Source organism: Staurois parvus, unplaced genomic scaffold, assembly GCF_062004578.1.
Source record: "Staurois parvus isolate SC_StPar_1 unplaced genomic scaffold, SC_StPar_1.0 ptg000634l, whole genome shotgun sequence".
Lineage (NCBI taxonomy): Eukaryota > Metazoa > Chordata > Amphibia > Anura > Ranidae > Staurois > Staurois parvus.
The window spans coordinates 580074-594788 of NW_028318430.1; the positions used below are offsets into that span (position 1 = coordinate 580074).

General features: G+C 39.1%; 1 protein-coding gene across 1 annotated transcript in view; it reads left to right on the plus strand.

Moving 5' to 3' along the window:
- CRACDL (CRACD like) overlaps nt 1-14715 on the plus strand; it is a 129100-nt gene that overhangs the window by 103728 nt on the left and 10657 nt on the right. Inside the window, exons 5-8 of the mRNA XM_089693451.1 lie at nt 414-563; nt 1872-1940; nt 3871-4095; nt 9883-11305. Coding sequence (XP_089549577.1) covers nt 414-563; nt 1872-1940; nt 3871-4095; nt 9883-11305 — 1867 coding nt within the window. The remainder of the gene's footprint in view (nt 1-413; nt 564-1871; nt 1941-3870; nt 4096-9882; nt 11306-14715) is intronic.

Genomic DNA, 14715 nt, shown 5'->3' on the forward strand with positions numbered 1-14715 from the left:
GTGCTGTCCAGCATTTCAGAAAGAAGATACATCATCGGACACAGCAGAGTTCCTGGGTTCAGATCCAGGCCTCATGATATTAGTATAAAATCAGATGGAAACTGTACACACAATCACTGCATTTAGGGATCTAGGAATTGCCACCTTCATCAGGGCTTGCAAGATGGGAAATGTTATATGTGGTAGTAAAGATCTAATTATTATTTGGACTGATTTTTTTAAACAAGGTCACACTCAGCAGCTAGTTGTTACAGTCCTTAGTGGGCAGGGATTTGATTAATCCAACTTATCTTGCTGGTCCAGTCAGCCCTACCAATGCCTGATGGCATTTTGTTAGGCCTTTGACTTTATCTCTTTATCCCTATACTATTAGAATTCAGTGAGTGTAAACATACATAATTTGTATCTCACAGTTAAAGCTTCAATCCAATATAAAAATTGGACCACCCCCTTTTGGCTTTTTGAGTAAACGGACTGAAGATCCTGGAACCAGTTCCGAAGATGATGGATTACCAAGAAGCCCTCCTGAAATGTCTCTTGTACATGAGTCCATCAAAACTAGGGTAAGTAGAAGTCATATCTGTATAGATCTACCAATAAAAGTATGGTTTGTAAAGGAATACATGTTTTTATACTGATTTTTTTCTAATGTTTTTAATTCTTTATTTTAATTTTTGTACAATGCAGCATGAGACACAAATATTATGTAGAAGACAAACTTGTTATAGTATTAGAAGAATGAGACAGTAGTTAGCTGCATATATCACCATAAAAGAACCTTACATTTGTACAATGACTTTTTAACTATGTCATGCCTAATATTAGGTACAGCTGTGTGTGCTTTCATTTTTTTACCTGCCACCTCATGCTGGAATTGTAAAGACGGGAAACTGTATGAAAATAGAAATAAGAAAGAGTTGGAAACAGTGGAGTTGGGGAGAGGGGGAAGGAGTAAAGAGAAAGAGGAAGATCAAATGGGGAGGGGAGAAAAAGAAAACAATGTACAGTATGTGCTTTGGACAAAGGATTCCCAAAGCACTGCGGTGTATATATGCTGTATATACTTCACCAGCCACTTTATTAGGTACACCTTGCTAGTGCCAGGAAAATATGCCCCACACCATTACACCACCAACACAGCCTGAATTGTTGATACAAGGCAGGATGGATCCATGCTCTCATGTTGTTTAGGCCAAATTCTGACCCTACCATCTGAATTTCACAGCAACCAGTCTGCCCATTCTCCTCTGACCTCTGACATCAGCAAGGCATTTTCGTCCACACAGATGCCGCTCACTGGATATTTTATCTTTTTTGGACCATTTTCTGTAAACCCTAGAGATGGTTGTAAGTGCAAAATCCTAGTAGATCAGCAGGTTTTGAAATACTCAGACCAGCCCGTCTTGCGCCAACAATGGTGCCACAAGCAAAGTCACATAAATCCCCTTTCTTCCCCATTTTGATGCTCGGTTTGAACTTCAGTAAGTCGTCTTCACCACATCTACATGCCTAAATGCACTGAGTTGCTGCCCTGCGATTGGCTGATTAGCAATTTGTGTTACCAAGCAGTTGAATAAGTGTACCTAATAAAGTGGCCGGTGAGTGTATATTCCTTAGTGATGAGTGCATAGGACACTAGTGTCACAGAGCTTTTTTTTTTATTTTGTATTCTAGTGTACAGTATTATTTAAATTAGCATGCATTTTTGTAATATTACTAGTATGCTAATAATAAAGTACGAATTTTAATTAATTTATGTAACAATGTAAATCAAATAGAATATCAAGTATTGAATGTGAGACCTCTCTGTCTTGTATTAGATTTTCCTATAATATGAAAAATAATAATAGATTTTGTATTCCCTGCTTTAGTTTTCTGACATTCATAGACATCACAGTTCTCTGAGCTTAGGTGGAACGGGCAGCGAAGAAGATGAACAGGTAGTATACCTTTATGGTTCTTAATATATTGTAATACATTTAAAGCAACATTCCTATTACACTGTTGCGGGTTCTTATTGCTGTAGTGTATCTGAATTAATGCTATTCTTAAAGTGATTCTAAACCTTAATTTTTAAAAAATAATAAACATGTTATACTCACCTGCTCTGTGTAATGGTTTTGCACATAGCAGCCCCGATCCTCTTCTTCTGGGGTCCCCTGCTGGCGCTCCTAGCTCCTCCTTTTTAGTGAGTGCCCCCATAGGAATTCGCTTCCTATGGGGACACTCATGCGGGCTCATGAGCTGCAATGCCTGCATCCATAGATACAGAGAGCAGGGCTCAGACCCAAACCCCTCCCCCTTCCCTCATCACAGGATTTGATTGACATCAGCAGAAGCTTGTGAGGAGGGAGAGAGTGGAGAGAGACACTTCTCTTGGGCACAGTGCTGAATGGAGATCGGACTCAGGTACGTATAAGGGGGGAGGGGCTGGGAGGGCAGACTTGGACACAGCAGAATTTTTCACCTAATGCATAGAATGCTTTTTGTTACATAGCATAGAGTATCAGGTTCCCTCAAGGTGTGTTTCTGCTTATTAAAGTAGAATAGATTTCTAGTAACAGCACACATTTCTACTGTATATTATATGTAAAAATCAGCTCTCAGTAAGAATTTTTAATGGCTTCAAAATGCCAGTGAAAGTTTGAAAACAATTATATGCACAAGGGTGTACTGCTAATAAATGTCATGGGGTAGAAAACTAAATACTTTTTTGCCCCACTGTATATATACAGTATATATATATATATATATATATATATATATATATATTTTTTTTTTTTTTATAATACTTTTTTTCTTTTTTTTTTTTTTTACAAGTGATCACATAATCTCTGTTCTTAGCTGCATAAAGAGCTCAGAGAGGTGAGGGAGAAGAAACAGCACTAAGCTGTCCATGCAGAGGGGACTGGCCTCCAAGTCTGATAAGTTTGAAACAGCATAGTAGGGGGACTGGCAGGATCACTAGATATTTCACACAATGGAAGCAATACAAAGAGAAAAGGATTATTTTTCATACAAGTATATGGTACAACTGAAACATATCAAGAATATGGAATGTTGGGGTAACATATTATTTAATGGAAATATTCCCAACTGGATACAGATGGCAAGAAATAAAAACCTGACGGGTTATAAACCTCCCTTACTCTAACTAAAATTAAAAATACTTGTAGTCCTGCTTTAAAAAGACATATTGCACATAAAAGCACTAAAAGCTAAGGAATAAAAAACAAATTAAAAACTAAAAAACAATTTCTGACTTAGTCTCTTTGGCTGAATATCTTAGGTTTTAAAGGAGGTTAATCTTCAAAATAAAGTAAAGCCCATATAGCAGTGTTCTAGTTGTTCATCTTTATTAGTCAACAGTTGTGTACCATGTATTGCCATTAGATTAGAAGTGACAGCAGATGTAGATCATCATGGCCAGGTATTTTTTTATGCAAGGTGTTGATGTTACTTTGGAAACAAAATATGTCAGCGCATTATTATAACAAACTGCATTTTGGAGATTGTCGGGATTTACTGAGTTTATTGGTGCTATCGTACCTTGTTATTGAATAATTTGAAACTTTGTTTGCAAAACATAAAATTGTAAAATTCACAGGGTGAATTTTGCTACCAATTTAGCAATTCGGTTAAAATTCAGCAAGGGTAAATTCACAGGTGTAATGCTACCACTTTAGCAATTCTGCTTTATAATAACTACAGACATAAGAAGAGTCTAGTTTTAGATTGCAGAAGTTGAGCTGTTTGATTTCTCTTATGAATGCCCATAGGTAAAATGCTTTCTGTCTGGTTGAAATAACATATATTTTAGTATTGTTCTATAAAAGACAAAATTAGAATGTACCTTTTCTGACCACTTAGATTTCATCTGAAACATCTTCAAGGCCGCTTTCTCCAGAAGAAAATATACCGAAGGATGCAACTAAAAGCTCAGTTGAGAGAAGAGACAGCGCCATACTCTCTCCATCTGCAGATTTCAGCAATCCACCTCAGTTTTCTTCCTTTCTAGACAACTCCGCTGCTAGACATAGGCTGTCGGTGAAGCCTAGAAATCAAAGGTCAAGCAAAATAAGGAGGCCTTCTGCGGTAATCACTCAAACTACAAGCTTTTAATATTATTGGGTTATGTTATTGTAATTTGTTGTCAGTTTAACCACTTGCCCTCCACACTATAGCAGATGTACGGCTACAGGGCGGCACAGCTGCGCAAAATCACATATACAGTATATGTGATTTGCATTCCCAGGTAGGGGGCGCATGTGCACCGCCCTACCCGTGCTGCTATTGACTGCTTGGGATGTCAGTCACTGAGTCCCAGCTGGCGACTCCTGGTCGGTACTCGGTGATCGTCGGTAAAGCTGACGTCAACACAGGTCTGTCTCCTGTCAGCATGGACATACTGCTTTACATCTCTCATCAGAGAGATACAAAGCAGCATGTCTCCCAAGTAAGACAGCACACAGCACACAATGTAAAACACACACAGCATACTGTTAACCCTTTGATTGCCCTAGATATTAACCCCTTCCTGTCCAGTGTCATTAGTACAGTCAGTGCTTTTTATTAGTGTCATTCAGATGTCAGTTGGGATGGCAGTTGGTTCCCCCCGTGTCAGAAGTCCCGCTATAAGTCTCTGATCACTGCCATTACTATTATATATAAAAAATAAATTCCAGTATATATACTGCCATTTGTAGACGCTATAACTTTCACGTAAACCAATTAATATAAACTTATTGGAATTTTTCTTTAGCATAGACATGTAGCAGAATACATTTTGGCCTAACTCTGTGAAGAAATTTGATTTTTTACATTTTTTTATTGGATATGTTTTATAGCAAAAAGTAAAAAATATTGGGTTTTTATTTTCAAAATTGTCAGTCTTTTTTTGTTTATAGCGCATACAATAAAAAACAGAGGTGATCAAATACCACCAAAAGAAAGCTCTATTTGTGGGAAAAGATGACATACATTTCATTTATGTACAGCATTGCATGACCGCGCAATTGTCAGTTAAAGTAATGCAGCGCTGTATCAGAAAAAATGGCCTGGTCAGGAAGGGGGGTAAATCCTCTGGAGGGCAAGTGGCTAATATTAGGGGTCTGTGTATAAAAAATTAGCATTGTGAATGTCTCAGCATTTACACAAAAATAATGAATAATACCCATAATGTTTGTAACATGTGAAATGTCAGTTTCTATTGCGTTTTGGAGGGCAACTGTAGCACCCTAACAGTTGATTGTAAGAGAAAAAAAGCCTTACAAACATTTGGCCATAAGGCCTCATGCACACTTCTGCTCCTAAACTGACATTGTTTGTGCTTTTGGCATTTTTTGCCTAAGCCCCTGAAAGCACCTCAATAAAAGAATCGTGTTCAAAGTGCTGATTTTATAAAGCTTTTCAAGAGTTCAGAAAAAAGGGGGCGGGGAGCTAAAGTTACAATCTGCAGAGCTCATTGAGGAGAGCTGATTGGAGGGAAGAGACACATCCTACTCTCCACACAGCATACCGAAATAGAGCTGAGACGGTCAATCTGCCTGAGGTCCCTCCCCTGTTACCTTTTTTCTCTGGGTGTTAGGAAAACTTGTCAGAAGGGACTCGTGCAGATAACAGAGTAACAAAGCAGCAGACCTAAACTACACTCTTGCTGTTAACTAAGACACACTATAGAGCAGGCTTCACTAAATAGCGGACCGCGGTCTGGATCCGGACCCAGTAAAAGTCCTATCTGGACCGCAGCCTCGCCAAATAGTTGCCTGAGTGTCCTCTCCCCGCCCTCCTGCTGCTATCATCCTCAGGGAAGAGCACAACATAGGAGGCACGACAGGTCTACCCCTTCCATAACATCTCAGCACTTCCTTCTTCCTCCACCCTCCCCACACTGTCCTATCTTATTCACACAAGACGGGAAGCACAGCAGGCATGGACAAAGGGCTGGACTTTAAAAAAAAATGAATAAAATGTAATTTGTTTATCTAATTTTTTTTTCTATTTTATTTTTATTGATTGCAGCTTACAAAACATACAAAAGAAAACCTTTTTATACATACTCGTCTATAATTTATTACAGTTTTTTCCAACCCCATTTCCCCTTCCCTTTTCCCCCCAGGACCTCCCTTTTTTCCTTTTTCCTTCTCTTATTGTTCCTCTATGTTCCTTCTTCGTGTCTACATTTTTTCTCTGAACTCCTCTTACCATCTCCCCCATAAGCACAGCGAACGTCTGTGTAAATTAAAACTCATTCCATATCCAATGTGTACCATCAACCACCACACAGTAATACTAAATACGATTACCCTCTATGAGTATTGAAATGCTCAGACAATACTGTGGAAAATTATTCCTCCACATTCTCTTCAAATAATTTTTTCCAAGGTCCTCAGAGAGATAAGAAGGGTCTCAGGACTAGTATTCAAAGCATAGGGATAACTTTTATTCGTCACTTACATTCAAATTTAAAATTATCAGCTCCAGATATGGTTCCAAACTTTTTCTCTCAAACACCATAGAAAACCATGTGTTGAAAACCAACAAAATGGCCGTGGCGACACTTCCGGTCTACGTAAGTGCATCTTGACGTCACTCACTAACGCGTTTCGTCACTTCCGGACTTCCTCTGAAGGGATAAAGATGTCCCACTTGCCGCTCCTTATATGCCCATGCCTCCTAATGACTCGAGGCTCCGACCGCCATTTTACAATGGGGAAAACGGCGATATTTTAAGTCTATAGAGACACGAAACGATGTGCACGCTCCTGTTCTCCGGCTCCGAGAGCCTCTTTTTTTGCACAAAAAGTTTTTTTGAAGTGTATTTTGGTTGCACGGGGTGATTATTGTTATTTTTATTATTATTAAGGTAATGCACTAGATATTATTATATTTTTTACTTCGAGGTGCGTTTTGGATGAAATAGGAGCCAATCCTTTTGGATGAAAAGAGAGGAAAAAAAAAAATTTGGAGATATTTGTGGACACTATTTTGGACTTTCTTTTTGGACACTTTTTTGATCAGTGGGACTTTATTGTATATTATATGTTTAAAATCAATTTATTTATTTATTTCACTTATTTTTGTAATTCACAAAAAGGTTTTATATGTATTATTGCACTTTCTAGGGAGAAAGTATTGACTTTTTGAGGGTTTAAAAAGAAGAAGGGTTTACATTGATTGAATAAAACTCATTCCAACCTTTCCAGATTTTCCTAAATTTACCCATTTTATCTTCTCCACTGTAGTATAATTCCTTTCTTAACCTGTCCTTTAACTGAGGAGTCTCCTTGGCCTTCCAAAACCTAGGTATCAACCCTTTTGTTGCATTTAGTAAATGACGTATCATTGTATTCCTATATTGCTTAACTGTTGGGTCAGTGTTATGGAATAGGCACACCCAGAGGTCTTTACTTATTTCTCTTCCTATAAATTCTCCTATTTGTTGGACTATGTCTCACCAAAATTCCTGTATTTTGGGACACTCCCACCATATATGTATCAATGTGCCCTCCCTCCCACATCACCTCCAGCAAAGAGGTGAATTCTCTGGATGTAACTTATGAGCTCTACTGGGTGTGGGTGTACCATCTTGTTATAAATGTATAATTCATCTCGACTGTGTTCATATCTGCCTCGTGTGCCATTTAAAAAAAAAAATTTCTCTTCTGATCACCTAACTTTGCTTTAAACTTTCTCCCATCTACCTATAAACAATTGTAGTACTGGTTCAGCCATGACAGTCAGTGTCCTATATATACGCGAAGTGCAATGTTTTTGTGCTCCTTTTAAATTCAGTAGCTGCTCTATTGTGTGCAGATTCTTAACCTTTCTCAGTGGTTGTGGGAGTGAAACAACAGAATGTCTCAGTTGAATGTACTGCCACTCGTCCATCCTCTGAAACACTTTTTTCTGCTCAACTCCTGTAAAGTGCTTCGCTCCCCTTCTTTCATAATATCCTTTATTATTATTATTATTATACAGTATTTATATAGCGCCAAAGGGTATGCTCAGCGCTGTACAATAGCAGGGGGGACAGAACATGAGACAAGACAGTAACAATACAATACACGAGGGGTTCGAGGGCCCTGCTCTTTCGAGCTTACAATCTACTTTATTCATGCATTCCCATCTATAATCCAAGTTCCTGTGATAGTGCTCATTCCTGGTGGGAAATAATTTGTTCCCATCAATGGTATTAATGCAGAGTTACACTCCCATCCATTTTGTTTGTGCATTACGTCCCATATCCTAAATACATTCTTAGTAAGAGTGCTCGTATTTACAAAAAAGCCCTCTGTGTTGCTGTGGAACCCATATAACTTTATCTAGCTGTGCTTCACTCAGTGTCTGTTCAATCTCGACCCAAATTTTCCCTTGTGAATTATACACCCAACCCATTATCCGTGACAAAATTACTGCATAGTAATATCTTTTAATCTCCAGCATATAAATCTCCCATTTATTTTATCTTTATATAAGACCTCATATTTCACCCTTGTTTTTTTATTCATTCATACATATCTCATTATCATTCTTTTTAATACCCTAAGAAACTCTTGCGGCAGGTAAATTGGAAGCATTTGGAATTTATACAAGATTTTCAGTGGTATCACCATTTTGACCATTTTAAAGCGGAGCTCCACCCAAAAGGCGAAGTTCCGCTTTAATGCTTTGTCCTCCGCACCCCATTAAGGATAGGTACCTTTGGGGAGCGGGGGGGGACGGGTACCCGAATTTGACAGGTACCCACTTCCGTTGTCCTCCCCCCCTCCCTCCCCGTAGTCTTCTGGGACATGTGACAGGTCCCAGAAGACTACAGGGCCATATACAAAGCGCAGGGCGTCTCACACATGCGCAGTGGGCACCCGGCTGTGAAGCCGCAAGCTGTCACAGCCGGGTGCCCACAGTAAAGATGCCAGCGCCGGGGAGAGATGGCCAGTGAAACCAGCCGTGGTGAGGACACCGCTGGACCGAGGGACAGGTAAGTGGCTGTATTTTAAAAGTCAGCAGCTACAGTTTTTATAGCTGCTAACTTTTTTTTTTTTTTCAGCTGGAACTCCGCTTTAATTCGGCCTATCTAGGACCCAGAGCCTTTTGATATTTTCTTCAACTCCTCTTTTATTTATTTCAATAATGGTATATTCCATAATTTGCTTTGCTCTCAATTGAAGGGGATAACTTTACTCCTAGGTACTTTAACTCTTTACCTGCCATTTAAAGGGAAGTTTTTTTTGTAGTACTTGTCTATCCACTTAATATCTAAGATCTCCTATTTTGTAAGATTTTTTTTAAATGTTATAGTTCTCCATACCATTTTAATGTTTGTATTAAATGTAATTTTGACATTTCAATAAAGTTGAAAGAAAAAAAGGACAAAGTGTGATGCACATAAATGCACTGCCACACCAGTTCCTGGACCTCACACTAACAGGTGCCCACACAGTTACATAGTTAGTCTGGATGAAAAAAGACAAAAGTCCATCCAGTTCAACCAATAAAAAAGTTATAATTCTACACCCACAGTTGATCCAGAGGAAGGCAAAAAAAAAACCCAGCAAAGCATGATCCAATTTGCTCCTGCAGGGAAAAAAATTCCTTCCTGACCCCCAAGAGTCAATAGGATATTCCCTGGATCAACTTTACCTATAAATGTTAGTATCCAGTTATATTCTCCGTTGGAAGAAAATGTTACTGATCAGACCCCCATGAATTTTAATTCAGTACCCCTGCTATAGAGGGATATACTTTGTTCATATTTCATGTCTTAGGTTTACAACTACCCTAACTGGGTAACTGGATGGATAATGGCCTTGCCACAATGCAACATACTGCATCAAACTTAAGGTTTGAGTATAGTAACATTTTTGTTTTTCCTTTCCTCAGGCATTGCAGGAAGAATCTTTTGCTGGGTTGAACTCTATGGAAGAGGATGATGTTACAGCACCTAGTCCAGAAAAAAATGACTTCTCTACTGCAGAAATCATTACTCCCAATAAAGATGACTGTGACAGTAATAGCAGTCCAAGTGCAAATTCCACATTACTGAATGTAGAAGAAAACAAAGAGGTGGCTTATAAGATTACAGTGGGAAATAAATCACAAACGCACCAAGAAAAAGTACAGGACTCAATGGCTGAACTCAAATTACAGTCTGAAATCATTCCAAGTGCACCAGCTAAAGCACCAGGAGAACAGATCAAAGTGCTCAATGAATTGCCAGGTGGGCCAGATTTAAAGACAAAGGAAATGGCTTCTAGCAACCTGTCTGCCATACTGAAAAATGCATCGCCCATATCCTCTTTACCTAGTAGCAATAAACAATCAATAAAAACTGTCAAAGTCCCTGGAGACAATACTGAAAAACAATCTAATACACAGGAAATAGCTAGCCCAATAAAGACTACTCCCTCAGCTCACTTTGAAGAGTCTCTGCAGAGTAGGAGAAGCCTTTTCCGACATTCACTTTCTGAAAGGAGTCAAAATACCTCAGAGCAACTCCTATCAGATAAGGAAAACAATAACAAGCTTGGCAATTTGGATAAAAAGGCAGAAAAATCTCCTACAGAGGCAGGTGCGCAGAGAAAATTCTCTGTATCATCTGCTTGGGAAAGGCCTCGGACTAATAGTTTTAATCTGAAAGGAAATATTGAGGGTGATGCTGTAAAAAACACCAAATTGTCTCTTCCGAAGCCTGGTGTGTCTAAAACTGACAATATGAAAGAAGACGACAAAACTGCTCCTACCGCTCAAACTGAAAAGCTCACAGGTAGGAAAAAGGAGACCTTGGCTGATCCTGAGGGCGCACCTTCAGACAAGCCTTCCTCTGGTAACATTACCTCCATCCAGAGCACAGAGCCAGCTACCAGCGATTTCTCTTTGGCGACAGACATACAGACAGCTACTGAGGACAAGAACCCTTTTTTTAAGTTAAGACCCACATCGCTATCCTTAAGATACAGGGAAGGCATGAGCCCAGTCACTACCACTTTGAAAAGACACAGTGCGGAACTTAAACAGGAAAAAACAGAATTTGTATCATTGTCTAAAGATGAAGTACATGAAACTGGGCGTGTAGACCCCACTGTCAGCTCTAAAACTGAAATCAAAGAAGATGCCATTGAAGTGGCACAGACTAAACCGCCACTGCCCAAAAAACCTGTACTGCAGAATATTACAGTTGCAGACAATAACACAAATAAAGAAATGGCAGAAAAGGAGTCCAGTCAGGAAAAAAAGTCAAAAGCACCTGAGGTGATAAATGAAAGGAGAATGTCAGAGAGAAGACCGAGTGTGCAAAAAAGTATTGGTAAGCTCTAACTTATATATCATTTATAACTTTTTAAGTGTATCTAAACCCCCAAATTCTCACTTTATTCACCTGATTATTCTGAAATAACACACTTCCAGTTCCATCATTTCTATGCTTTCTTCTTTACTGTGTCTTTGGAGGGAGCCATGGTTGTCACACAGGTTGGGCTTCAAATGTATCTGCCTTTGTTCATCTCCATTTCAAGATGGATTGATGGGACTAGTAGTTTGGCACAAAAAAGGTGATTTCTGTTCATTTCACAGGAAGTGACAAGGACACTGAATCCTGGCAAGGGCACCAGGTATATTCTTGAGTCAGTGGTGCTCAAGATGAGCAGAGAAAAAGTGGATTCAAAAGTCAATATCCTTCCAGGAGTAATATTCAGATGTACATATGTGAAAAGTATGGCAAAAAGTGTAGTAACACTGTGCATGCAGAGTGCGGGTGGTTGCACCTGTTGCCCGTCAGGGTTTTCCAGAAATTCTTCCACTGCGCTTGGTTGCAATCAGATCTGGTGAACAATCATAAAAAACATGAAACCCCAAAATGGAACGAGAAGAGGTGCCTATTAAACAAAAGGATGCTTGCAAGTGGATTCTTCAGGAAAGTTGGTATTTATTCATCATAAAAACAGGTTCATGCACCATCAATGCATTTTGTGGTTCATCTTTTCCTGGCGAAGTGGCCACTAAAAAGCCATGAAACGCATTTATGGTGTTTTAATTTGTTTTTATGAGTAAATACCCACCTTCCCGAAGAATCCACTTAAAAGCTTCTCTATGTTTAATGGTCACCTCTGCTGACAACACATTGGTTCCATTTTAGGGCCTCAACCTTTTTACCATGTTCCTTACTTGCTGAACATGTTCATAGCCTGACAAATGAAACTTATGCAGATGCAACATTTAGAAACTGGTAAATTGTAATATATTCCATGTGGTTGCTGCTACAGCCTCAAATTGCCCTCTGTTCATTTTTAATATACACTTGAAAATGCTGAATGCTCCTTAATGCCAAATGCTCCTAAATGCCGCATTTATGAGAGTTTTTTTTCTGCTCAAAAGCTCTTCTCAAAAAAATAAATTCTGAAGCTTTGCATGGACACATAGGCTAACAAAGAACTGCTTCTACCAACTGAAGAAAAAAACACAAGACGCCGGTATCAGCAGATGCTGAGTGTTAAAAGAGCCTGACACTCCCCTTTCCTGATGGGAACCCAATCAGTGCTTGTCACACTGCAAGGTCTCTCCCTTCCCTGCTAGTCCCCGAATGTGGTGCTGGAGACAGGCAGGGAGGTGAGGAGGAGATAAACAGAACAATGTTAAAATCATCAAAAGGTTTTCACATTATATTCAGATTATTTTTTTAATGCAAAAGAGTAAGGCTCCATTCACACATGTGCAACTTGTCATGCGACTTTGGACACTAAAATTGCATGACAGGTCATACCCCATGTTTTTCAATGACAACCATTCAAATATGTACGACTTAAAGTTGCAGCCACTTCAAAGTAGATTATGCACTACTTTAGTTCGACTTTCATGCAACTTTAGTGACACAGATTGCAATGTAACCCCTCAAAAAGTTGTATGAAAGTTGCTCCTGAATGTTATATATGCAACAGTTGTCCATTATCATTACTGAAAGCCAAAGTCATATCCATGTTGCAACCATCCAAAGTTACGTCAAAGTTGGGTCAAAGTTGCACTCCAGGACTTCGTACAAGTGGGAATGGAACCTAATAAGTCTCTAAAATAAGAATTGTTTGGTACACATGTTTTGAAAAGACTGCCAAGTTAGCAGTCCAGTGTTTGCTGTATTTCATTGTAATGTGATTATAGATCATAAATCCTGGGCTGACAGGTATGCAAAATGTACAATTAGTCACACTTAACAGAAGGTGCATATTTCCATAAAGGTTTTACAAAAATGTTAATATAATTATAGAATTCATGAACAACAAACACCCTGCTGACTGTCTCATTTTCTTTAAAGTATTTTAGCAATTTGTAACCAGTAATGGTAGGGAATATAACATAGGCATTGTAGGTTCATAGAATATGTTTGTAATAAAATACATATTTTATGGACATGCTGGCAGCATTATATAAAATAAAATATATAACTCCATTGTGTGGGCTGCATTAGGATGTTTCATTTCACCTGAATGCACCTAAAACAAGAAATATGTACACACAGATTACAATCTGGTTGTACACTCATCAGTTACTTTATTATATACACCATGCTAGTGCCAAGCAAATATCACCCCAACCACTACACCACCAGTCTGAAGCGTTGATGGATCCGTGCTTTCATGTTGTTTATTCCCATTTCTGACCCTACCAGCTGAATATTGCAGAAACCAGTCTGCCCATTCTCCTCTGACCGCTGACATCAGCAAGGCATTTTTGTCTACAAAACTGACGCTCACTGGATATTTTCTCTGTTTTGGACCATTCTCCGTAAACCCTAGAGATGGTTGTGCATGTAAATCCCAGTAGCTCAGCAGTTTTTTAAATACTCAGACCAGCCTGTCTGGCACCAACAACCATGCCATCTTCAAAGTCACTTAAATCCCCTTTCTTCCCCATTCTGATGCTCGGTTTGAACTTCAGCAAGTTGTCTTCACCACGTCTAAATGCATTGAGTTGCTGCCATGTGATTGACTGATTAGCAATTTGTGTTACCAAGCAGGTGTACCTAATAAAGAGACCGGTGAGTGTATGATTTCTGTACTAACCCCTGTAGTCTTACCAACAACTATATAGTGTAAAGACCTGAAAATCCATTTGAATGAATGGCTAGTTACACTGCCTAGATGTTAAATGGATGGATGAAAGGTTGCAGTGTGTGTAATTATTGTAAGTCTGCACAAAACTGAAGTGAGTCCATGATAGGGGTTGTAATATATCTCCATGGCTCCAGTAGTGATTTCCGCATGTATAAATGCCATGGCAACATATTTACACTGAACTGTATGTGATTAAAGCAAAGCAAATCTGCAGTGCATGCTAGGAAGTTTCCAAGGTGATGAACAAGTCTCTTGGAATTGCTTTATTAATATTTGCGACAAGGTAACTATAAAGGCCATATACAAAAAGACTAAGGGAAAGACAATGCATCTAACATACTTTAGCTAACGCAGTGTCTTTATAGGCATGCATTTCAGGTGACAGTTATATGTCACTTTATGTGTTCTTAGCCATGCCAGGACATCTACAATGGAACCCACAATTCAGTGTGGGTAAGATTGTGTTCAGCCCTGAGAGATGCACACTTGCCTGTACCCACAGAGGAACTCCAGTCCAAGCTAAAGGTCCCAAGGTCTGTCTATCTTCTTTGAAGGCTTATTATTGTGTAGAGAAATGTGCACTGACCCTATCCACGCGTTGAGCAGAGTTCCA